Source organism: Azolla caroliniana, unplaced genomic scaffold (genome assembly GCF_043228905.1).
Source record: "Azolla caroliniana isolate FFs.n. ecotype wild unplaced genomic scaffold, voAzoCaro1.0.p SCAF_3, whole genome shotgun sequence".
Taxonomy (NCBI): domain Eukaryota; kingdom Viridiplantae; phylum Streptophyta; class Polypodiopsida; order Salviniales; family Salviniaceae; genus Azolla; species Azolla caroliniana.
Window position 1 is genome coordinate 24649936 of NW_028230438.1, and position 26106 is coordinate 24676041.

Here is a 26106-nt window from a genome sequence, read left to right on the forward strand (position 1 = left end):
TAATAATAATAGTTAATTTTGCCATCCAATTTATAGTTTAAAAATCTCCAATCACAATTACAAAACCAAGAAATTTTCAATCACAATACAAAACCCCTTAATATAACCTTTAGTTGTTCACTAATTATGATGTCTAATATAAAATTCAATAATTGTTCACGGCTGCAGAACTACTAACACAGTTATCAAGCCAGTGAGAGGCCTGATGAGGTGCAATCCCATGTCGAAAGCCCGAAGGAGGAAATAGACTCTGAATACTTGGTTGAAGAGTAGAGAGTGTGACAGTAGTTGCTGGTGTGACCACCACTGCAGCTTGTATCTTCTGCCTGCATGCATTATAAGACCAACGTTGCTTTTGGAAATAATTGTCTCTTATGGTTCTTGCAAGGCAGATCATTTGGAAGGCCTTAAAACTAGGCAACCATAAGGTTCCATTTTGAATCGACTATTTCATCAATTCTATTGCTATTTCATGCTCCTACTTTAAACAATCAAATAATTGCATCAAACTTGTTACTTAATAGAGCTTGCTGATGACGTTATCTTGATCTCAGACAGACGGTCTAAAAAACAAGTAGATGCTCTACATGCATTTTCAGAAGAGTGAATCACTTTGGGAAGCTTGGTAAGACGGATGATATTTAATACTCGGGCATGGGGTGAATAAGCTGGTTTCCTTGGTTTCCGTCTGGTAGTCAATCAGACAATGACTATGCTATGTCAAACTCGGGCATGGGTGAATATGTTGGATCCTCAATTTCTATTTGGTGGCAAACAAGGTACAGAGTCAAGTATATTTTGATGGGCAGCAAAGTTACACAGCGCTGCGTAGTTGAGTGCTATAATGAAGAGTTTCCAAGAAACATGCATCTGTTCCAAGTCACAGAGACATTTTTTCAAGATTCAACTTGTATAGATCAAATCTGGAAATTATATATGCATCACTGAAACACTGGTTCAAACTAATTAGTATAGATAGATATAGATGCCCTCCCACCATTTTGAGAGTATCCTTGGACTGCATATTTTTGGATATGACTAAACCAGAGAGATGACAGATATCATCAAACTGCATACAGATTGAACTTGGATTGATCCATTGCACTTTTATCCAGTTACATGTGTCACTTTTCTTACAATGCAGAGTTTGATTATTGAAACCACATATATAGAAACAAAGGCTAGCACCTCATCAAGAATGGATGGAAATATCACAATACACAACTTTAGAGAACCACATCTGCCAGCTTTACAATAAAAAACTTGTAATTTTGCATTATGTATATCTCATTGCCCAGTTCATTATGGGAGTTGAAGGAAGGCATCATTGACTCTTTACAAAAAGATTTGTCTCTTGGTAGAGTGAAGGGAGAACAATGAACAAATATGCTTAGGATTCTTCCTTACCGAAATAAGGAAGAAAAGGAGGGCCTCTTGAGACAGAGATCAATACTTACCCATTCACTCAAGCAGTAAACTTGCACAGGTTACTTCCATATGGATACTACTAGGAGCAAGCATGAGGTACAAGCTAGCATCGTGGACAAAGTCAAGTCACAACGGCTAAAGCTAGTACATCTTTTTTTCAATCAAATCGTGGATGGTGTATTCATCACAAGGGGAGAGATTCAAACCCTCAGTAAACAAGGGTCTACTCAGTGACAAAATTGACCTCGGCTAGACAGTTACATAAGTGGAATCCAGTCGGGCCCGCAGCAGTGATCACATGTTCATAGATGGCCCAATGAAAAAGCATAAACATCACGAAGACCTGGCTCTCAAAACAGGATAATTCAGGTCAGGTTTCTTGTGATTGGGATGGACATTCTCTTCCCCCATCTTTGTCCTGGATGTTGCTGAGGGCAGCCATTTCAGTTTGAATGATCAGGCCATTTAGTTTTAGCAAGCTAGACATGTTTTTTCTTGCACTACTTGCATGGAAGAGTTAACATAAAAAAGTGTGGCCTTGCCAAGTGGGTGGTGATGGTCTGATAGAGACATTACTAGATCTTTCTTTCTTTCTACTCATCATTTTTCTTTCTCTAACTAGTTTCTAAATGTTAACGCATCACAATGTTTGCAAGAGGAAATGTATCTCATTGTCATCTCTATGCTTTGCACATAAAGTCTAAAGATGTCTCATGGAAAAAATGAAAAAATGAAAAAATGTTGCCTTCACATACATACCTATTAGTATTGCACACAGCAGGGAGAGAGGCTTTGACAGGAACTGCAGGTGGAAACGGCCGTGGGCCTTTATGGGCAGATATTGGAAGAACTGAGAAAAGTGTAATGTTTACAATTGATGAGAGAATATAAATAAAGTAGGTTAGAATGTGTGAAAATCCAAATCTAGGACTCGGGCTACTAACCTCTTTGATTATTTGTGTGTCGATTCTGCGGTGCTACTTCAGAACGAATAGGAGCAACATCGTTCAGAGCTAAAGGATGGTCCTTTCTTTCTTGTTTAAAATGCATAGTTCCAGATGTGCTTTTTGGCTCACTAATCCCTGCAATAAAATTGTGAAGGTCAAGTGAGAGCAAGAAAATAATAATGATTGTGCGGTGCTTCTCATAGCACACATACACATGCCATATCACATGTCAAAAACACATACATAGATATCACATTTACATCTTGAAACCACCCATAGGCACATTCGCACCTGTCCCTACTGGATTACGCTTTTTTGGAGCCACCCAGCCAACAGACAGCTCTGTATTAGGTTCCTGGTATGGAGACTTCACAGCAACATCAACCACATCCTCCCGTGGAAATGCATGCTTCATATCTATAGTACAAAATTAAGATAAGGAATAGAACAATTTCATAGTTGAACTCTACGATTTTCACATGCCAGCATAAGGACTTACTGTGTGGGCGCAAGTACATTCTCATGGGCATGTATACTACTGTTTCCTCACTTGGTGCCTGCTCAAACCAAAACATGCATTTGTCTCTCAACAAATCTCCTTTACATACAATATTCATGTCTTGCTTGAACAATTTTAGAAAAGGAAAGGAGAAAGATACGAGAGAAAATAGATTAAACACTCATAAACTATTATCAATCATTGGACAACATATATAGCCTGACCAGGAAATGACCAATCAGGATATTGCAGTACTTGGTCAGTAGACTTTGAGGCTTTGATCGCTACACTTGAATGATGGTAGGCTTTTGAAGATCCCTCACACGACATAGCCGTCTCTTCTATGAAGAGAGTAAAGGTGATCTGCTGGCTATTGTAAGTTGGGCTGCTATGTTCACTGTGAGTACCAGGACAGGGAAATAACAAAGAAAGGAATCTTTGCATCCCTTAAGAGGCCAGAGTATTTATCCATCTGAACAAAATACTATATCCAAGAGAATGATGACAGAAATATATCAAGTGACTATTATTAGATAATCAATGTTCCATACAAATATAACAGACCTTGCAAAGGACTAGCCTATAAGTGAGAGCTTGAAATTAGCACTGTTACTATGAGATCTCAATATCAGAAGACTCTTTGACTGAGGAACATAAACAAACAGCCATAACTCATCTATGAGGATGAACCATTATCCTGAGACTGCTAATTGTGGACACAAATCATCTCTGGTTATTGGTATGGCCACATGATGAGTTCAAAATTCAATAACTTGCAACCTTAAACATTCAAGACAATTTTTCAGATACACATCATAATCTCCCTAGGTATTGATTTTTCCCATGTAAAATCACCAGCTCTTCCAGACCTAAGCCAACAATTCTTTTGTGGCAGGAAACTCTTTCAATTAATCATTGTGATACCATGGTCATAGAAACAGTTTGTGGTGAGACAAAATGATAGGCACAGGAACACACTCCATTCCATTAAGGAAGAGGTAAGTCAAGCATATAGACCTGAAACAACATACTGAAATGGTCTTATATAAGATTGTGCATATGCTCAACTCCAACACTGAAATTTCCAAGACCTTGGCCTATTTAGTTTACTTGAGGCTCTCATGCACACATGAAGTAAAACATAAAGAATTGACCATAAGAATTTTGATCCAAATATTGATGCTCTCATGCACAAATGAAGATAGAATTGTCCATAAGAAATCCCCTTAATTCCAAACTCAAGTTTCAATAAGTTCTTCCTCATAATGGTGATTGCTAGATGGCAGAGATGACTCCTGAACAAGCAAAGTTTTTTCTTATTTTCTTCTAACCATTTTGGAATTGCATAATTAGTTCAGTTGAGGATCCACCAGGCACATTTTCAAGTATATTGATAAAGACATTTTATTATCCAGCTCTAGATGGCAATTCTTGACCACTAACAGTTGTATAAAGTTGATGTAGTAAACTGTAAAACGTACAACATTTCTGTGCTTCAGATTGTTTATAATCAGGAGTAGCTCAAGCTCACCCATACTAAATATAATCATAAATTTATACAAAACAGAAGAGGACAAAATTCAAGGGAAGAGAGGTAATGAGGGGTGAAGGGTGAGAAACACTGAAATGAGGCTCAAAATGGTTATCTGTTCTCAGCGTGATTCATCTGAAACCTCATTGCCCTGCCCTCCAGTTATAAAATGTCATGAAGACAGTCTATCAAATGTTACGTGATACGCATGCATGGTTATCCAGTTTCATTTAGTCAAAGCATTTGTCGTCACAAGGAATCTCACCTTAAAAAAAGGGTGCTGAAGCACTTTAGCTGCTGTGGGCCTCTTATCTGGATCCCATGTGCACAAAGCCTGAAAAACAACGATTCTATTACTTGTTGGTTCTATAAGGAATAGTACACAAACAATGGCCAACAATAATATTAATTCAAGCATATACCAATATGAGATCTATTGCATCTGCACTAGCTGATGGCAATAGGGCGGCCATATTACTTGCTGAAATCTGCATTATTGCAAAGATTGCAAATATAAGAAAGCTATCACGATATAAATTCAGGATATTAGAAATATGTACATGTTAATAGCTAATGTGACCAGACCTGGGGAAATTGGAAATTCATAGAAGCAGCAAGTTCCATGCCTTGCGGCCACGATTGGTGGTTTGGTGTTCCAATGACACTACAAATCTTGAAAATTTCATCCAATTCACTGGAAAAAGTAGCCATTATGTAAGAACATATTCTACAATGTCCCATGCAAAAGAAAGATTTATTTGCATCCCAACAGATTTAAGTACGGTCTATAAGACCCAACAATAATTACACCTTACAACAATTTCTCATCTTGAAGATCGGTTACAAAAATGAATAAACGCTGCCAACCGTACTCTGCTAGTGGCTTGCCTAAAGAAAGAGAGAGCATAAAAGATAAAAAGAGTTTACAAACCTTTCGCCAGGAAAGAGAGGTCGCAATGTAAATAGCTCCGCCATTATTGCTCCCATTGCCCACAAGTCTGAAGAAAAATGATAATATTAGATCTATCCACCTAAACACCAAAGAAGACGAATAAAGGACTGAAGTCTACCAATAGCTGGACCATAAGATTGTGACTGCAGTAAAACCTCTGGTGCTCGATACCTTCCCAGTATAAAGCGATTGGTCAGTAGAAAAAAACTAATACATTTTATTAGTAACATTTTGCAAAATAAAGAAAGAATGATATATTCACATCTCTTTAAAGGTGCAAATCTAAAAATGTTCTCATATCATCTTCAAAAAAAGTATGACATTAATCACCATCTAGTAGAAACATAGTCAGTGTATGGTGGTTTGGAATCAACTTCCCTTGCAAGTCCAAAATCCGCAACTTTCACAAGATCCCCTGTTATGAGGAGATTTTCTGACAACAAACAATCGTTTGCTTCTGGAAGTTAGATCTGTTCATGTAGCAAAACATAAACTCACAGCTATAGCCCAGAAAATCACCTGGCTTCAAATCCCGGTGAAAATACCCACTCTTATGCATGTAATCTAATGCTTGAAATATTTGGAAACACCAATTTCTTATTTTTGTCTCTGAAAACGGTTTACCATGTTCTTTCATGACTTGATACAAGTTGAACTCCTGATTTGAATTACATAACAATTAGCACAAATTATGACCAACAATCCAATGAATGTATAAGGGTAATATCACAGCCTCAAACAACATAATATATGTAAAAAATGAGACCATACCATGTATTCAAATATAAAAAACAGTTCATTGTTCTCCCTAACGACCTCCTTGAGCTTCATAACATGTGGATGATTTAATATCTGCAAAGACTGCAGAGCATGATAAAATGTCAGGGAAGGGCAAACTACAAATAACATCATCTGATACATATTTTTTCTGTCCATACCTTCACCTCCCGAAGATTCATGCACTCATTCCACGAATAATATTTTCTTTTCATTTTTTTGATAGCCACCTGGGAGTCAAGCACCAAGAGAAAGTTGTAAAGATTTCAGGGACCCACATATGGGGTTATGGAATAAAAATCATTTAGGAAAGAAGTACTCACAATTTCATTACTATGAATGTTGAATGCTTTCCACACACTCCCATAAGTACCATCCCCAAGTAGCTTGATAACTTTGTAGCTGCTTTTCAACAACAAAATAGATCAGTTCCGCAATAAGTAGCCCAAAAATAAAGCTTCATGCATGAATACAAATTTACCTTTGCATAGTGACTGAGTAGCGTAACAAATCCTTTTATCAAATATAAGTAAAAGGCATGCTCTTCAAGTAAGAAAGGTTTGCTTCCTTCAAATCTGTGTGTCCGTTCTGACTATTCTTGTGATTTATCTCAGCAATGTAACCATGATGTGTGATATATGTCCTAGTAAAGAAGCTAAAAAATACATCTTCCAATTCTCGACCCAAAGGTACATTGGATTCTATAAGGGAGATCATTATTATTATTTTATCCCGCAGAATAATGCTGTGAAACCATAGCTTTATCCAGTAACCCCCTCTACTTCAGGCCTTGCATGAAACAGCAACTTCAACACAAGGCCCTGCAATGCCAAGCCAGAAGAATACAGTGGCTCCATTTCTTCACGGTTGTATGCCATATCTGCTTAAAGTTTGTTTAGGATATTCTGATTACTTTGCCCTGGAAAAAAACAAATAAAAAAATAGGAACAAGAATAAAATTTATCAGTATGTCCCCACAGCATAAGAAACACACTAACAAAGAAAACAAATACAACTACAATATCAAAAGTCAATAGAATCCGGTTGCCCAATTAATTCACTTTTTGGCCTAAATGGATTTGATTTTTCCTTGCTGCAAGATGTATTGGGATCCTGAGGTGTTCACGAAAAAATAAAAAAATATATCTCCTATAATCTTCAGTAATGTTTTCTCTTTGAGAAAGGGCTAAACCAAACCACCTTTTCCAATACTTACACCAGACCTGAATCTCTTATTCTGTGGCAAGTTTTGCAGCCCAATCAATAATCTATTCCCAAACAATTAAACAGTGCAATGTCCTCTTGTTTCAATGTAGTCTTGGGAACTTGAATTAAAGAAAATAATGTTATATACAAAGATTATGTACTTCAAAATAGAGACTACACTTTTTGATCCACAAATTTGGATCGTATTCATTGTTCTTTGAAATAGCAATATACAAGTGGTATTCTTCATTCTACATTGGCTGGATTGTGATTCTTTGTTCTAAATTGGCAGAATTGTGATATTTTTCATTTTACATTTACAAATGTGAAGGGCACAAGGGCACGCATCCATCAACCACCATAAGCATGATAGAATATAGTTAGAACTTGGCATGATCATATCATTAGTAGAAACACAAACCTAGCAACAAAAAATTTGATCTTTAAGATATTGCCAATAAAGAAACTCCAATGTAAAGGTAAACGCAAGTTGTCCTATGAGGAGAATTTTTCCCTAATTTACTTTATCTTGACTACCAATGACTTCACGATTCATAAGTGTGCGGGAAAACCATCGAAAAGATGTGATAGTTTTTCATTTCAAGTTAGCAAATCAAAAGGATGCCATGTCACCATGATATGAGGTTAGCATTAGAATTCAAAAAAATGTCATTTAAGATTCATAATTGTGTGAGAACAAAATAAAATTGTAGTGATCAGTTCTAGCCGTATACGTTCGCAATCAAAAGCAAACATTCAAATTGTTGTGCGAACTAGGATAATCAGTTATAAAGATGAATTATCATTGAACGGATGAACAACAAAGAAGAATGAGTATCCAGGAACAGAAATACAGGAATACGGAAGAAAACAAGCATGTAGAAACCTAAATTTCCTAATTATGGGGAAATGTTGGATAATTGATCCTGTTTCTTCCTAACACAGCCATTCGAAAGGATGAAAGGATACACGATAAAGAAGGTGATGCCAGTAAGAACAGTAAGAAAGGCGTGGAGAGGAAGAGGGGTAACTTTGTGAATTCCAAAACAAATGCTTCTACATGACAAAATAGAGAGAGAAACACAGACAGAGTTTCGTGAATGTGGAAGAAGAAAAGTTTATGTAGATTATACAATCAATGACCTCAAGAGGAGAAATAAAGAATCAAGAGAAGGGGGGAAGGGGAAGGGGGGGGAGGGAGAGGGAGAGGGAGAGCTTTGTCAATTCTCAAGAAGAAACAGTTTGTGGATGATGAGTATATAGAAAGAGGAGGGAGACAGAGATTTGCACAAATTTTTCTCCAAAAGATAAAGTTTATAATTTTGTCAAGAAACACAAGAGCTAGAAAGACAGATCTATCATGGCAGAAATTAGTGAGGTGTGAAACTTTTTCTAGATTATCAAATCCATAACTGAGAGACGGTATTGCATCGTGATGAATTAACTGCATTATAATTAAACCATGCTCAGCTAAAAGAAAGAATTAGCATTGAAAAGGATGAAAGCAAGTGAAGAAATGGATTATTAGAAATCAGACACGGAAAAAAATCGAGAGACAGCACAAAAATGGACCTTTTGAGAATCGGCAAAGAAGAAAAGTTTGTAGATGATAAGAACGGATATAAAGGACAGAGAGAAAGAGAGAACTTTCAGCAGATTCTGAAGAAGGGAAATTTGTAGATAATGAAAATCACATACATGAAGCCACGGAAAGGGAAGACCCAGAGTAATAAGGAAACAAAGATAGGGAGAACAATATAGCTAAAAACACGAAGAGGGGGGGGGGGGAGAGAGAGAGAGAGAGATGACGACCATACATCTTCTCGGAATTCTGAAGAAACCATGATTATAAAATCACAGCAGGAGAAAAGACATAGAGACCGACTCTGTGTGTGTGTGTGTGTGTGTGTGTGTGTGTGTGTGTGTGTGAGAGAGAGAGAGAGAGAGAGAAAGAGCTAACCTTCCCTGACATCAGACAAGAAGACGAGTTTTAATAGACGAACAGACATGTAAATACGGATATAAATAGAGACAGACAGACAGAACTCGGAAAGAGGAAGACAACCTTAAATAAATATAAACCGAGATAGAGAGTGCGGGAACTAACCTTCTGTGAATTCGGGCGTCAAAGAAGACTGATCAGCTTGAAGACGAGGAAGAGGAAGAAGAAGAAGAAGGGTCAACCGGCAGCAGAAAGGGGAATCGTCCAGTAGAAGGAAGAAGGAGAAGGAGAAGAATCGGTTACCAGAAGGTGAAGGGGAAAAAAAGAAGAATCAGGGGGGGGATTGAAGACGAATGACAGAAAGAAAGAACGAAGAAGATGAGATCGGATCGGATGGGATCGGATGGGATCGGATCGGGTCTGAGGAGAAGATCAGCTTTCTCTGCTGCTCAAGAACCTCCCATGGATTGATATGTCAGAGATGGAGAAGGAGAAAGAAAGCCGCGACTAACGGGTAAGACCGAGAAACGCCATGGCCGAACCTCCCACCACAACACAGACACAGAGAAAGAGAGAGAGAGAGAGAAGGAATGAATCCACATAAGAAGAAGAAGAAGAAGAAGAAGAAGAAGAAGAGAGAAAGAAAAAGAAAAATAGGATAAATATAAAAATAAGAGGAAATTTAGATAAATAAGAAGCCTAAACAAAACAAAAACGAAGAAGAAAAATAGATGTAAGATACATACACATGAGGTGGGTGGGTTGGTGTGTGGCATTGTCTCATTGGCCTGGGAAAGTGACGAGCACCCGAGGCCTCGGAGCCTGGGAAAGTGGTGGGCACCCGAGCCCTTTGAGCCTGAGAAAGTGGCAGGCACCCGAGGCCTCAGAGTCTGGGAAAGTGGTGGCACCCATGGCCTTAGAGCCTGGGAAAGTGGTGGGCACCCGAAGCCTTAGAGCTTGAGAAAGTGGCGGGCACTCGAGGCCTCAGAGCCTAGGAAAGCGGTGGCACCCGTGACCTTACAGCCTGAGAAAGTGGCGGGCACCCGAGGCCTCGGAGCCTAGGAAAGCGGTGGCACCCGAGGCCTCGAAGGAGCGTGTGGGAAAGTGGCGGCACCCACGACCTCAAAGCTTGGGAAAGTAGCAGTGCATTGTATCCTCCGCCCGTGCCCTTGCGTCCTCGCTCTCTTTACCCCGACCACTCGGCATGTGCCACTATATCCCTAGTGACTGCTTGTTTGTTTTACTTTTTATTCTAGCATTTGTCGTTGATATATAAGACATCCCTTATATCCTCAATGATTGCCTCGTGACACGGCAACAATCAAGTAAATATCATCTATCTACATGCCAACCCATCTATTTAAAAAAATATTTAATGATCTTTTCTCCATCAATCAAACATGCTTACCATGTCCATATCCCATTGGTCGATCACTTTCTGTGTTAACCAATGTTTACATACATATATTTCATGAAACCTAGGTTTATGTAGACAAGCAAAACCCTTTTTTTTATTGGTTCAGGTGAGAGTATGAAAACGGAATGCTTGTTCTCGTCTTTATTGTCATTAGTCTTTCTATTGAGCCCATCATCGTGATTATGCATCTTGTACATCCCTAGTCTTCATCCACACGGTGTCGTACTATGTTGCTCATTCACTTCATGCAGTTTGTTGACGTGTCACCCAAGGCTTGCAAATAAAGTTTCCCCAATCAATCGATGCTTGCTAGTCAAGATCTTCGCAATTATGTCGCCTTACTCGATGAATTATTCAATAACTTTTTTTATCAAAATATTTCTATATATGTCGTTGTAGTCGATATGTACAACTTTTGAACTATTATTAGTGTGTTATGCATGTGGAAGGGTTACTCTATGTTGATTTTCATTGGTGCTTTTATGATATTACGATGATAGTAGTTTAATGATAGTAGTTTGTATAAAAGATGGTGGAAGGTGTGTCAAAAGAAGGAAAGGAATTAAAAGGAAACGCTTATCAAAATAATGTTATATATGTCTCATAATTTATATGTACAACTTTTGCAGTATTTTGTGTTATGTACGTGGAAGGGTTGTTCTTTACTGATTTTCATATGTGCTTTTATGATATTACAACGATAGTAGTTTGTATAAAAGATGGTCAAAGGTTTGTGAAAAGAATGAAGGAAGTTAAAAGAAAATGCTTACCCTAGTCTATATATAAGAAGTTGGTTTTGTTAGTGCTACTTATTTCTTGACTAGACAACGAGATTGGCTTGATTGGTCATATTAGAAGCTTGACTCGCTCACCGTGGATTGATTTAGAAAGTGTGTAATGTGTGTGAGTACAAAGGTGCCAACATTAGGGCATATGCCCTTCCTCTTTGTTCTAGTCAGTAAGAGTTATGAACAATCCTTGCTTTGGATGGAGCTATATCAAGGTGTAAACACGAGTGGATGTAGTGAACGTAATTTTATAGAGTGATAATGGCATCTAAAATGTAAGAAGACGTTGCTTTGGAAAGACACAACTTATTTGTGTCTCCACAAATTACAAATTCACAACCAAACAAGGTTGGTTCCATTCATACAACAAAACCATTTGAGAGGCACTGATTATCCACCAATTGAGATTGGGACTCAAAAGATTGTATTGTGTTAGATCATGGAAGTAAGTACATGCCACCTTAATGTCAAGCATAACAAGTTCATCGATGATTGATAAATTATGACTTAAGAATGCCAAGCATTAAGTGTGGATGGCATGTGAACACGTATGAAATGTAGAGAGCTTGTATCAAACCCAACATCTCAATCACGAGAGACCAATTATTCGAAAGACGTTATAAAAGAGCAAGCAAGCAATGGGAATAATAAGCGAATAAGCATGCCAATTTGCAACCAAATTTAGTCCAATAATTATATAGATTGACAAGGAGGTGTATCCAAGTTTAAGGGCATGATCTCGTCATAATGTGAGTGTATCCAACACTTTGCAATATGCATTTCATGTAATTTGATGTTCTAGTATCCAATGTGTCGCAAATGTGTGTGTGTGTATGTGTGCGTGCGCGCGCGAGAGAGAGAGAATTAGAATTAGAATTTTTATCGTCCATAAAGAGTCCAAATTTGACCTATGGGACCAGAGTATACATGTGTTCTTGATATATGTCTCCTTCCTAAGAAGGGGTATTCATATGTTGAAGCACAAAGTCTCTATGCGTAAATAAAGCATACACATATGAGCTCAACCTTCCAGGTGGTGTCTTAAGTATGGATCTTAAGTTATCACTCCCTCTTAGTATGTCAACTTATCTTGAACGAATTGCACTATATGTTGAGCATGTGAAGAGCAAGTGACATTCATCCTCTACCATGCCTTCATTGCATACTTTACATGTCTTCAATTTCGTTACATTTTGATACCATGATGCAACTTCAATACCTAACTTGTGAGATCGAGTGCGAAGTAGTGTAAGGGGGAGAGAGAGAGAGAGAGAGAGAGAGAGAGAGAGAGAGAGCCTTAGCATAAGAATGAATGTGTTAGAGCCATGCCCTTAAGGAGATCTAGCGGTTTGATAATGTTCAAAGTATGTTGTTATCAAATGAAGAACGAAGGCAAAAGTATAGAGCTCACATGAAAAGTCATAATGAATGTGGTTGTCATGAACCTATGAACAAAGTATAAAGAGGTATATGCTCTTCCATCCTTCCTAGATGGGAAAACAGTGTGATAACATATGACAACATACACCAAGGATATTCATATGGTAGTTTAAGTGTCTATTAAACTATGTGCATTGACCAAGAACCACCTCTGAATCATATCTTGCCCTTCTCAATCCTCCCACAATAGGGAATATAGGCATGTTGTGATGGGAAAATCATAAGATATATTTGCTAACCACCACATTTGACTATGAACTAAATTTCTTCGCATAATTAGGAAAATTAAGCTAATATATTTGAAAGGTTAATGAAGTGATCCAAACAACTAGGGACCTTAGCTTTTGACCAAGCATGCATATGTAAATTGGAAAACCAACAAACATACTTTTGTTTTATTTTATTCACATGAGCATGTTGTGTCTGTTTTCCATTTTTATTACTTGGGGTGGGACATGACCTCCTGTAATGCGTGTCATTTATCTGCTTCGTGGAATTAGTTGTCTTTTTCTAGAAAGATCGAAAGATACCACACAACGAACTTTAAGCTACACGTCTTGAGCGCACGGTGGTCGATAGTGGCTGAAGATATTTGTCTTGATTGATAAAATAAAATAAGTTAGAGGTGTTAGAAACATAATGTTGCCGACACTTTGGATGTTTATTCCAATGACTTTGGGCTTTTATCACATTCGTAGCTAGTTGGAAAGGGAAATAGTTTTCACAATCCTAATTGAGTTAATCCATTATTAAGCAAGTGATTGATTGCTCCATGATTAAAACGTTACAACTAGCCCCCTCTACTTGTGTGAATTAATCCACAATTAGAGAAGTGTGTCATTCCCATCATTTCTCACAATGAACAAAATTGATTCGACAAATTCAAATTTCTGTTGCATCTCTCAAAGAGAAGACAAATCTATAATCAACCTTAAAACTCTAATTAAGTTTAAATGTTTTGACCAATCACATAAATAAATCGATATCGGGAAATGTCAAGCAATCTTATTTGATGTTGGAGATGTATAAAGCATGTGTGTGTTATGTTTCTCCTTGCATTGTTAACATGATAACCTCATGCGTATACAAACAAACAAATTTGTCAGATTTACAAAGAATAGTAAATAGCATGCAAAAGCAAAGTTTTCAAATCATGCTTCAGTACGTAATGTCTAGTTTTTTAATCGATGCCATAAGATTACAACCACAAATCCTACGTGATTTTGATGGATGCAACATGCATGGACTAAATCGAGAATATTTTGAACCTCATAAAACACATTTTTGCAAAAATTCTAATATTTAGTGGAGCTGAAGTGTAATAATTGATGTACTTAACAAGTTAAAGGACATGAGAATACAATAGAGGAACGCCACTCCCAATACAAAGAGGGTTGGGTGCTTAAAGAAGGAATAATTAAGATTGGAATGCTTGGCCGGAGATTAATGAAGTTTTTTGCTTTTTAAGACGATAAATTTTAAGAAGAAGTAAATGAAAAAGAGATTAAGGAAGTTTTTTTGCTTTTTAACACGATAAAAGTTAAGAAGTACGAAGAGGCTAAAAAGTTGGATTTTATACTTCCCTTACAATGAAGTGCTTTCTTTTGCTATTGTCCCCCCATTGAGACAAAGGCGGTCTCAAAGTTCCTTAAGTTCTAACTACTCCCTATCTTTCAACATCTCACTTCCGCAAGGATACTAATGCCAATGTCACCAAAGAGGCTTGGATTTGAAATGTACAACTAACAATTAACAATTAATCATGACATTGACAAACTTTCTATTGCGATTAATGTTAAATATAAAAACTAGCATCGTGATAAATGTTGTGAGTAATTGATTAGAAGAGAGTAACACAAAATATGCCATTGATGCAAGAGTACAAGCTCTTAGTTATTGTGAAGCCTTCATTAATTTGGCATCACTCATTTTCACTTTCTTTAGATAACCAATATGCAAGCAAGACATAATATGGATTTGGATGTTTTGACTATAATGATAATATGATTGTTTCCCGTGGAATTTGGTAGGTATAACTTATGAGCACAAGATTAATAAACATTGCAAAAGATAGAAGGTTGGATATAGAATTGGCCTCAATGTTGTACGTTATAACCGCACCAACCAATACATGCATATTGCAATTTGGTAAAAGGTATTTGATTCATTAAACATGTATCAACTTACAACTAGCGAGGCATGCACATTTGTTTCTCTGTCATCATAGGTAAAACCACACGGTGATAGATTGTGTGCATGAGTAAAAATACATGATACAAACATTCTCTTCAATAAAACTTTTAACATTTTAGTTATGCTTTTAATCATTGTGTTTATCCACAAACCATTTGGGGCAGTTACACATTCTTTTATAATAACACAAATTCTTAGTCAAAAAGAGAAAATCCATGGTATGAAAGATTAATACTTGGGTATACATATTGCGATTTCAATCATACTTGCAACCAACACAACTCCTCATCATATTCGTGTATTTAGCAAATATTGTGCGTTTTAATGGACGTGACATGAGGATATGTGACTAGACATATAGCATTAAGCTTGTAACAAGTGAAATTTTGTACATTCTAGATTTCCATTGGTTTGTGTTTCATTGTTGCTTTACATGGACAATATCTACACAAATAGATACGGTGCATGAAATCAATTACAACCGAATCAAATGTAGGTAAATTTTGCCAACTCCATTTAGCATTTTACTACCCACATGAGTCAAAAGCAATATGTATTGCAAAACATGATAAAAAGGAGGAGAATATAACAACACAATGAATGACATCCAAAAATGTATTGTACTTTTAAGGGTAATGTTGTGCAAAGTCCTTTGGGTGGGCAAATAGTTAGTGTGATGATCTTAGACTACAACAATGAAGAGTTTTTATAATTAACTTCGCAATAAAGTTGTTGCTCGAGACTTAGATTTGTGAGCTTACATTGCAAAACATATTTGAATTTAGGAACAAAACGATAGTAAAAGCCATTGCTTGACACTTAAACTTACGAGCTTACATTGCGACACATATTAAACTTTATGAATGTTGACACCGTACCCTTAGAAGCTATAAACAATTATTTAGGTGGAGGTCTAAAATATATTCTATGTTGTGCTCAAGATGTGATGTCTTGTCTCCAATTTATATTTCCTTTCTTTGTATGTACATAATTTCATTGTTTGGTTCAACAAAGGCATCTAATTGGAGGCATGCATCATCACTAACATTTGTGCTTTACAATAACTTGATTTTAGTTGTTGGTACTAGTGGTTCCTTGCATTAACTTGATTTTATTTGTTATTATTGGTCATAATAATTTAAAGAAAAAACATGTTTGAGAATTGAAGTTTTATCACACAATATTTCCCATTTTGTATATATTTGGGATACGTTTCTAGCCATTATTGCCTTTATACCTACCACATTTAGTAGTTTCACTTTTTGCTCAAATTCGAATACGTTTTCAACAAAGTTATTAAAATGTATGTTGAATGAAGCTTGTTATAAATGAGGACAACAGTTTCAAACCCCATTTTATTGTATTTACATCATACACTTATTATTCTCGAACATAACATTTTTGTAATTGCGTATGTGATAATTGAACACATAAAGTTTTCAAACAATTACGAAAGTCTACGATAAACATGATATCATCATGGATATTCTTTGGAATGTCCATATAGTGATTTTGGGTAATGTTGTACTTAGAAATTAGGCTTGAACTTATCCAAATTCTAATAGTTTGTAGCTTATAGACAATCTCCATTATTCTTGAAGAATGACCTATAACTACATCTTGATGTAGTTCGCACTTTTTCATTCTCCTATCCTCGAGTATTAAAATAATTATTCAATGATGTTAACAAAAATATATTGATTTTTTCTTTGTTTCCCTAAAAGCTTATGCTTTTGCGTTATATCTCCGAATACTACCATTGAAGATAGTAAGTTGAGACATTATGAGTCAATGGAGCTTCTTTGGATCCTTATGGGACGTTGAATTTGTGTTTGCCATAACAAGGAACAATAAAAATGCTTTGTCTAATGCCAACAAATCAAAGAATGCAAAGACTATAGTGAATCGAATGAATGTTTCCCTAAAAGCTTATGCTTTTTTGTTATCATTCCAAATACTATCATTGAAGATAGTAAGTTGAAACATTACGAGTTGACGGAGCTTCTTTGGATCCTTATGGGACGTTGAATTTGTGGTTACCATAACAAGGAACCATAAAAAAGCTTTGTATGATGCCGCCAAAACAAAGAATGCAAAGACTAGAGTGAATGGAATGAATGTTTCCCTAAAAGCTTATGCTTTTTTGTTATTTCTCCAAATATTATCATTGAAACATTATGAGTTGACGGAGCTTCTTTGGATCCTTATGGGACGTTGAATTTGTGTTTACCATAACAAGGAACAATAATAAAGCTTTGTATGATGCCAACAAATCAAAGAATTCAAAGACTAGAGTGAATGGAATGAAATGCTTGGAAGACATGTGTTGGTTCCCCAACTTCGTTAAAAATTGTTTGTCTCAAGCTCAACATATGTTGGTTATGATGTAGTCTACCAAACTTAAGGTGCAAGAATCCACAACATTAACATGAGTCAAGTCGTTGAATTTGTGAACCAAAATGACAAATTGTTTGAATGAATGATGTTAGTGGTAGAAAATGTGTCTATAGCATAAAATGTAAAGCTGGGGCATTGTCCCTTTGGGTACATAAGTTTCATGGATATTGACGTTGCCGAACGTCACATAGCATAAAATGTAAAGTTGGGGCATTGTCCCTTTGGGCACTTAAGTCTCATGGATATTGATGTTGAACATGAACTATGAGCCTTGCATAATGCGAATATAAAAACAAAAGAAAATAGACAGGCTAATAGACAACTTGATTGGTTTTGATGACATTCTCATGAAATGTGAACCTTGCATGATGGGAAGAATCACAAATAAACAAAAGAAGAGGAAGAAATGGTCACAAACAATATGAATATGCAAATGAAAATCTCTCTTCGTTGTGAGAAGCCTAACACCAACCTAACACCAACTTTAGAAATTGGAAATAAAATATGACACAAATTCCTTCTACATTGATGATGCCCTTGACACCAATAACCGACTCTGTATACACCAACTACCCAAAATGGAAACAAGGGGTAGGCCACACCACACAGTCCCTAACCTCATTGTTGCATGATCACATGTTAGGATAAATTCAAGATACAAAGATAGCAAGGGAGGAATGGATAAATCTTTTGCATATGTCCACCACCAACACAACTACACATAAGCTTAAACTTTGGCGAGAATTCAATGGTTTGTATGTCTATCAATGAATGCATCATGAAAATAATAAGCCTATGATATTCTCTTGCATCACATGTGGTCAACATGAAAGAGATGGTGCAAATATACTACAATGGTTTATAGGAATGATCTGGGTTGCTTAGAACCACTACTGTCATGAGAGACACATTGCTTTCATTCTCCAACCTAGAATCAATCATCAACTTGAAGGCCTCTACAAATATGTATACTTATGGTCAATGGTGGATGATCATGATAAACCTCCCTATGTTAAGGACAAACGTAAGAATGCAAATTGGAATTGATAATCACCGTACATGTGCAGAGCTCCATTTAATTGGCACGACAAGTGCGAGACAATTCTCGATAAATGTGACATGGATAAAGTCGATGGTTGTTGGACTAGTTGGATGCGCGTGACAACACACTAACCTTGTGCAACAAGCTCGATGATTGACGTGATAATTACAACTTGAATGATGAATTGCTCAAGTGTGTGGTCTAAGATCCAAATGTTGATAGGAATGTTGACCCACTTGATCGATTACGTTGCTCAAACGGGCTAAAGGATTGTCCACAACCAACAACTAATTTCATGGAAGTACATTCACATGCAACATGACTACATCTCATAATGTATCATTGTAGGAGATGGGAATCTTCGACATATTCAAGTAAGTCGTATGATGATGGATACTTACACTAAAATGCTCGGAGACAACAAACATTAACTATTTTGGAAGGCACCTATAGCCTTTGTCTACTTGATTTTCCCGAGTTTTAGGGGGACTGAAGAAAGCATACCAAGCTCGTCATATGGATGACCTACAACACATCTGAGTTTGAACGGATAGTTGACCTATTAAGCTCAATCATCAAGTGTGTTGTTTATGGGGTTGGGGGGCGGAGCTATTCTAGGCTCCACCCCCCTCCGAAGGGGTAGAGAGAGAGAGAGAGAGAGAGAGAGGAAATTGTTTTTATTGTTGTGCTCTCTATCTGTAACGGAATTGAGCATAAAGACATGCGTTAGAAAGCCCTCGATTAGAGCTTTGTAACGAGATATAACAAGTTAAATTTGGTGTTCTGTGCAAGAAGCAACGATAGAAATAAGGAATCTTGTGTTGTTGGCATCCACATACTCAACACACCTTGCTGGTCTTCTATTGTATTCATCATCTTCGACCTCTTCAACCGGGTGAGTTCCAATTATCTTTCTTGTTCATGGAAAGTTGTTTTTATCCCGGATCGCTATCACATCAAGAATAATGAATATGAACATGAATTCCTCTCAAATTGTGGGGGACATCGATATGGAAACAATTGATCCAAAAAAGAGTAATGTGATGGTTGAATGTAATCGTGAAAGGGAAGACATTGGAAGCTCTAAGATGTTTAAGGGTATTGAGGAAATGTATGAGAAAAAAGCGACATATGCCAAAGTAATACATGCAAATGAGGTTGACAAGGATCATTGTAATTGGGATAATTTATGGGGAATTGCCAATACCTTGTTGTATGATATTGTGGAAGAAAATGAAAATTCCACGAAAGAATGCATTGAGGAGGATGTGCATGATGTACAACTTGATGCTAAGGCATTGTTGCAATCTTTTGATGTATTCTATGATCGTGCGGTTATATTGTTTTTTACCGGGAAACTCCCATACATTAATTGGATTAAACAATGGTTGAACACAATCGTGTCACCAAATTGTGTTGAAAATATATATGCAGGACCACAAGGGTTTTATGATGTAGTGTTTCGTTCACCGGAACATCGAAGTGCATTGTTGGCTAAAGTTCCTGTGTTTTTTGATAAACGATTGGTACATGTAATGCAATGGTTCCCCGTTGTGGACTATCGTGCTTTGTTAAAACAATAAACCCTCGTTCGGGTAATAGTGGATTGTAAGCATGCTTTTTTATGGACACTTTTACCAGAGTTGATGAGTCAAATGGGTAAAGTGTTTGTATCTCCACATGCAAATGCTATAAATAAGTGTAGATTTTGTGTGTTATGGGATACCAATCGTAAGAGGCCAAGATGGGTGCATATGAACACACTTGGAATGAAAATACTTTGTTTTAAATTGAAATGGGAGACATTTGTAGGTCATTGTTTTGGACGTGGTGAATGGGGTTCCTTTATGGCGGAATGCCATCGTCATTGTCCTTCAACTATAGAGGTTCCTAATGAAGGGAATGATAAGGAAGGAGTTGGGAGAGATGTTGGTGTGTCAAATATTGTGGTTGTTATGGATGAAGGAACATCATCTAGAGCAGGTTATAACGAGGTTCACTTCAAGGTTTGGGCCCTAAGAATAATGGAGTTCAATCTATGGATATGGAAAAACAAGGTTTGATGGTTATAGACAAGGGAAAAAACCGTTGGATAGAACTAGTAGTGATGTTGTTGCTGAAAAGGATTGGCATCATGTTAAGGGCAAGTTGAAGGGGAAATCAATGAATATGCAATGTAATAGTTTGCCCACTACTCGTGAGACTACTTGGAAAGGTAATTCAGGAACTAGGGAGGGTCCTCGAAAAGTTCCTTGTCATTTAAGACAATTTAGGGATCATAAAGGATTACCCCTTCACCTTCAATTTGATTCATTGGGACGGGTTGTAAATTCATCAAATTCTCAAGGTTTTCGTCAAGTGAGAGAACCTAAACAAAATATTTCGATAGACGGCCCTAAGGATGTGGTGCATGAAAATCCATATGCAACATTGGAACATGCTTTGACTAGTTTCATGACATTGGTTGTTCTGAAGGAGCAAGTGCACCCATAACATTGTTGATTGAATGAAAGTGGTCACATGGAATGTGAGAGGGGCATGTTCTCCTCATAAGAAGTATATATTATGGCAAACTTTGTTAAGTAAAGAATGGGATGTATTATGTGCAGTTGAGCATAAGTGTCATGAGTTAGGAGGATCCACAATTCATTTGCGTGGATATATCATCCTTCTATGCAAGACATCGTAATAATCATTATTCAGGTGTGGTATTAATCGTGCGAGATAAATATTATCCTCAGGTGGTGCACAATGATCCTTATGGTCGGTTTTTTGTTCTAGAAATCACTTTTTTTGGCGAGGTTGTGTGGGTGGTTGGGATTTATGCCCCTAACCAAACCACTCAACGTATTGCATTATGGGGCTCACTCCGTCAAACCCTTTGTGTGGGTCGTCCAAGATTACTTATGGGTGATTTTAACATGTGTGTTGATGCATCTCAATCTACGTTTGAACATTCAATCATGGATGATCCTGAGCAACTTGCGTGGGATTCATTGGCTATGGAGGTTCTGAAGTTGGATGTTTGGACATGGTTGCATGGGAATGATCCAAGTTTTACTTTCCAATCCGCTCAACATAGACAAACATGGAGTCAGTTAGATAGAATGTATGTGATGCACAATGATTCTTTTTTACCGACATCATTTCGTATGATAGTTTTACAAGATGTAGGAACTTCAGATCACTTTCCTATTTGTTTGGAGGTTTGTGGTCATGCAATTGACATGTATAAGTCTTTACTTGGAAAGCCTCCATTACGCTTTAACTCTTCTCTTTTGCTTCAACCTCATTTTGACTCTCTCATGGAACAAATTTTGGTAAAATTTTCACAATAAGTGAATCTTAAAGGAGTTAAAGCATTGGATATCACATTACGAAACATTACGATCATTCATCTTATGTATGGAGTAACTAATGCTCAATGAAGAAGATGTATTCTTTGTCAATTCTCACAAGTTCTTTCCAGGTGTAATGCATTATTGATACATGCACCATTAGATGAGGAGCTTTTGGATATCCAAAATCAATTGCATGTTATTATTTCTCAGTTGCAATGCCAAAATTATCGTTATGCGAAGATGCGACAATTGAGGGATGGGCTCATAGATAATCAATGTTAATCTCATTTGTTTTTCCAAGCGTTACATCCAACTTATAATCGATCTAATGTGGTACATGTTAAGCAAGGGGATGAATGACTAGTGGATCCTACTACAATAATTGACTTATGTGTTCATTACTTTAAGGAATTGATTGCCCCACAATTGTTAATGACAAATGAGGTGAGTAGAGCACGTCATGAGTTTTATGATGTGGTTGGATGTATTGTGCATGACCTAATTAGTCATGAATTGGATGCGGATTTCACTGAGGATGAGGCATTTTCCTAGTGGTAAGAGCCCCAGTTGGGATGGCTTGAAAAATAAAGTTTTTAAGAGATATTCGAACATTTTAAAGGGGCCCTTAACTTTGATGTTTCAACATTCTTGGGATTCTGGTCGTATGCCTCGAGCTTGGAAGGTAGGTCTAATTAAATTAGTTCTAAAGGTGGCATCTCCAGAGTCATTTCATCAATGGAGACCTATTTCTTCGACGGGGGGTTGTATAAGATATTTACAAAGGTCTTGGCAAATAGATTACCAAAGTTGATACATCCTGCCCAATATGGTTTTATTGCAGGTAGGAATAAATTGCATAATGTGTTGAACGTTCAAATGGCCATGGATTATGCTCGAAACACTCATCAAGAATTGATTATGGTGCAATTAGATTTGGAGAAAGCTTATGATCATGTTAATTGGTCCTTTGTTTCTAGGTTAATGCATACAATGGGCTTTGGACCTTGTATGTCTCGCCTCATATTTTTATTAGGACAAGATGCGACATCTCGAGTAATGCTGAATGGGGGAGTTACATAAGATATTGCCCTCACAAGATCTGTTCGTCAAGGATGCCCTATTAGTCCATTGTTGTTTGCTATTGTTACTCATTCCTTGTAGTGATGTTATCCAAGCTAGCAACAAATGGTGATATTGTGGGTCTACACCTTCTGTCTGGAGGGCAACTAGTAGGACAAGCTTTGGCTGATGATTCTTTCATGTTTCTACAAGCCTCACGAGAGAATCTTGAGAAGGAGATGCTTGTATGGAACCAATTTGCACTGGCTTCCGGATTACATATTAATTGGAGGAAGTCTAGTCTCATATCATGTACTGAAAGGGATTTGGAATGTTTAGGATGGCAAGGATCCGTGGTGAAGAAAGGCTCTATTTTTCGACACTTGGGCTATCCATTAGGAATGAATGTTACAAATGGTCAATTGATTAAGTGGATGTCTAGTAAGTTGAGGGATAAGTTCATGTATTGGAAGTCACAATCTTGGCCATTTCATGTACGCTTGAAGGTTGTACAATGTATAATGGAACCCATGATATTATATTACTTGCCATTGTTGCCATGGACAAAGAAGGCTTTGCATTCTATTTTGCAACCTCTTCAATATTTGTTGTGGAAGAAGAGGGATAAGATGGGAATCACTTGGGTTGCATGGAATCATCTAGCAACCCCTAAGCGCTTGGGGGGAACCGGAATATTGAACTTATCTAAGTATATGATGGCTTGTAGATTTTCATTATTACAAGACATGTGTTCAAACTCACAACCATGGATATCTATTGTTCAATATTTCATTGAGAACAAGGGTTTAACACATGGGAGGACAACGATTAAGGCTTCATGGTGGCAATCACTGAATATATGTATTTCACTTAGGATTCCGGGCTCTACATGTGTTCAACACTTGGTTACCTCATGGCAAGAAGCACTCTTGTTATGTGTATGGAAACCATAATCTAGTAGAGAGCATTGTAATTCTTTGCAAAAAGAGTTGCTTGTGTCTTCTCGGTTATTATGTTGGCCAGGAAATGAGAGATTGCGCTCTCAATTTAATCGTTTGTTTCGTTTGGGGGTCAAAGACGTGGGAGATATTGTTGAGGCTCCATCTCAAAGAATTTTGGAGTTTATTGAAGCGCGACAATTATTACGCATTCCGCCTAATTATGGGTTTATTTGGCAACAACTACAAAATATTGCATTGATGCAAGGTCCCTTACCTCTACAAACAAGAGAACAACCGTGGATTGATTGGTGTTTAAAGGGTCAAACGTTATTGTTACAAGTGACTACTAATCTTTTGTATCATTGCTCTATTGAGTATCTTGGATGGTTATCATCTAAGGCTAAAGAAGAATGGAGATTACACAAATATGATCATGGGTGGTGGTAGATCTTACAACGTAGTTGGCATTCTAAATTGCCACTTGTAGCAAAGGTCTTCATTTGGAGAGTTTTGATTGGAGGATTGCCTTTGGGATTAGCTCTAAAGCGTCGTGGATTAGTAACGGGTAATTGTTTCTTTTGCACTGTTCAAATGGAAGATAGTACTCATCGATTTATACAATGTCCGATTGCTTGTCAGATTTGGAGTTACATTCCTCAAATTTGGCAATTTTTATCACGATGTTATTTGACTCCTAGATAGTGGGTGTTTGCACAATTTATACAGGTTGACCCAAAGTCAGAGATGGATATCATTTTTCTATTTCTGAGATATTGGGGATTGCGTCATAATTGGAATATGCGCAATGCTTTTGTATTTGATGTTAGACATGGAGTGAAAGCATATCTACGAAAGTTGAAGGGAGTACTAATGTGAGCAAGTGGAAATTCTTTCCTCGGTGGAGTGTTCGTCTTGCCTATTGGCTATTCAACATGTTCCACTACCCATGTAGTGTAGTTAGTGGGTGACCATACTTCATTGTCACACCCATTGTAAGTAGTGTTTTTTACACACATTTATTAATATAATTGTTTGTTTTCGCCAAAGAGAGAGAGAGAGAGAGAGAGAAGTATATAATAGAGAGGTGAGGAAGTTGGGTTTCGATCCCACAACACAGTGCTTGAAGTGCTAACAACTTACCACTAGGGTAAGGTAATTACGATAGAGAGAGAGAGAGAGAGAGAGAGAACTTATTGTTTTTCATTCATGCCCCATATGGGGTTATATAGGTAAAACGAGAGCTACACGTCCATGAGATATGTAGGGGTGCATATCCCTCTAGCCATCCACACACATCTTGTCACACTCTTTCATATATACACACATGCAACTTCTTCTTGTTTTTCATTCATGTCCCATATGGGGTTATATAGTTACAATGAGGGTTACACATCCATAAAATATGTAGGGGTGCATATCCCTCTAGCCATCCACACGCATCTTGTCACACTCTTTCATATCTACACACATGCACACGTGTGCATGTGTGTTCATACACGCACAAACTCACGAACGAACATACTCACACTCACACTCACTCTTGTGCACATTTGCACATACACAACAAAATTCATACATAGACCATCCATGTACCTCTTGTACGGATAACATGTGCATGTGATTGATAAGTACTAGGTGCTCTTGTGAGGCTCGTCTTTGTGATACCTTGTTGATCTTGATTTAGAAGGTGTCTGAAAGCAAGCTCACCTCGTATATTTTTGGTGCATTATGATGTTAGAGTGTGATTAAGATGAATACAAAAATCCTTATTTGTAGTGAAAGAGTGAGTAGTGGCAAAAGCAAATCGTGGCATATACTGAAATCACTCTAACTTGAAGAATGGTGATAATAAGCATTCGGTTTTGCCTCAAATCTTAAACAATCACTTTTCTACTCAAGGAACCTAATGCTCTAATCTCTACTAAAGGAACCCTGATGTTTGATTCTATGTTCAAGAAGAGATTTTCATGAAAATCATATGAGTAGAGGTGCAAATGTCTGGAAGGGCAATCAAGAAGGCAAGCAAGAGATCGAGTGAGTTAATGGGGAAATGGGCAATTGAGGGTGAGTGGATTCGAAGGAGACTCGGGAGGTAGTCTCAAGCAAAACCTTAAGAGGCGAGAGGACATAGTTGCAACTCATGAACTCAAGGTGAGAAACAAGGGAGGGAACATAAGGGAATACAAGAGATCAACGAGATCGATGA

General features: G+C 37.3%; 1 protein-coding gene across 1 annotated transcript; it reads right to left on the reverse strand.

Annotated features, from left to right (window-relative positions):
- Positions 1–9879, reverse strand: LOC147866784 (cyclin-dependent kinase F-4-like). The gene is made up of 17 exons (XM_087317267.1): positions 9448–9879; positions 6616–7053; positions 6458–6536; positions 6296–6364; positions 6129–6218; positions 5877–6015; positions 5688–5790; positions 5476–5528; positions 5337–5403; positions 4991–5099; positions 4828–4893; positions 4671–4739; positions 2875–2932; positions 2667–2792; positions 2373–2510; positions 2188–2278; positions 1–326 (listed from the first exon to the last, which is right to left on the reverse strand). The coding sequence occupies exons 2-17, from the start codon at positions 6621–6623 to the stop codon at positions 146–148; spliced, it is 1446 nt and encodes a 481-aa protein (XP_087173393.1). The 5' UTR covers positions 6624–7053; positions 9448–9879; the 3' UTR covers positions 1–145.
- Between the last annotated feature and the right edge of the window lie 16227 nt (positions 9880–26106).

Bases quoted from the DNA above. Each gene is read 5' to 3' on its own strand.
- LOC147866784 (XM_087317267.1), bottom strand. The intron at 6,016-6,128 runs GTATGGTCTCAT...AATTCAAATCAG, and splicing joins TTTTTATATTTGAATACATG to GAGTTCAACTTGTATCAAGT. The intron at 5,404-5,475 runs GTAGACTTCAGT...ATTTTTCTTCAG, and splicing joins ATCTTATGGTCCAGCTATTG to ACTTGTGGGCAATGGGAGCA.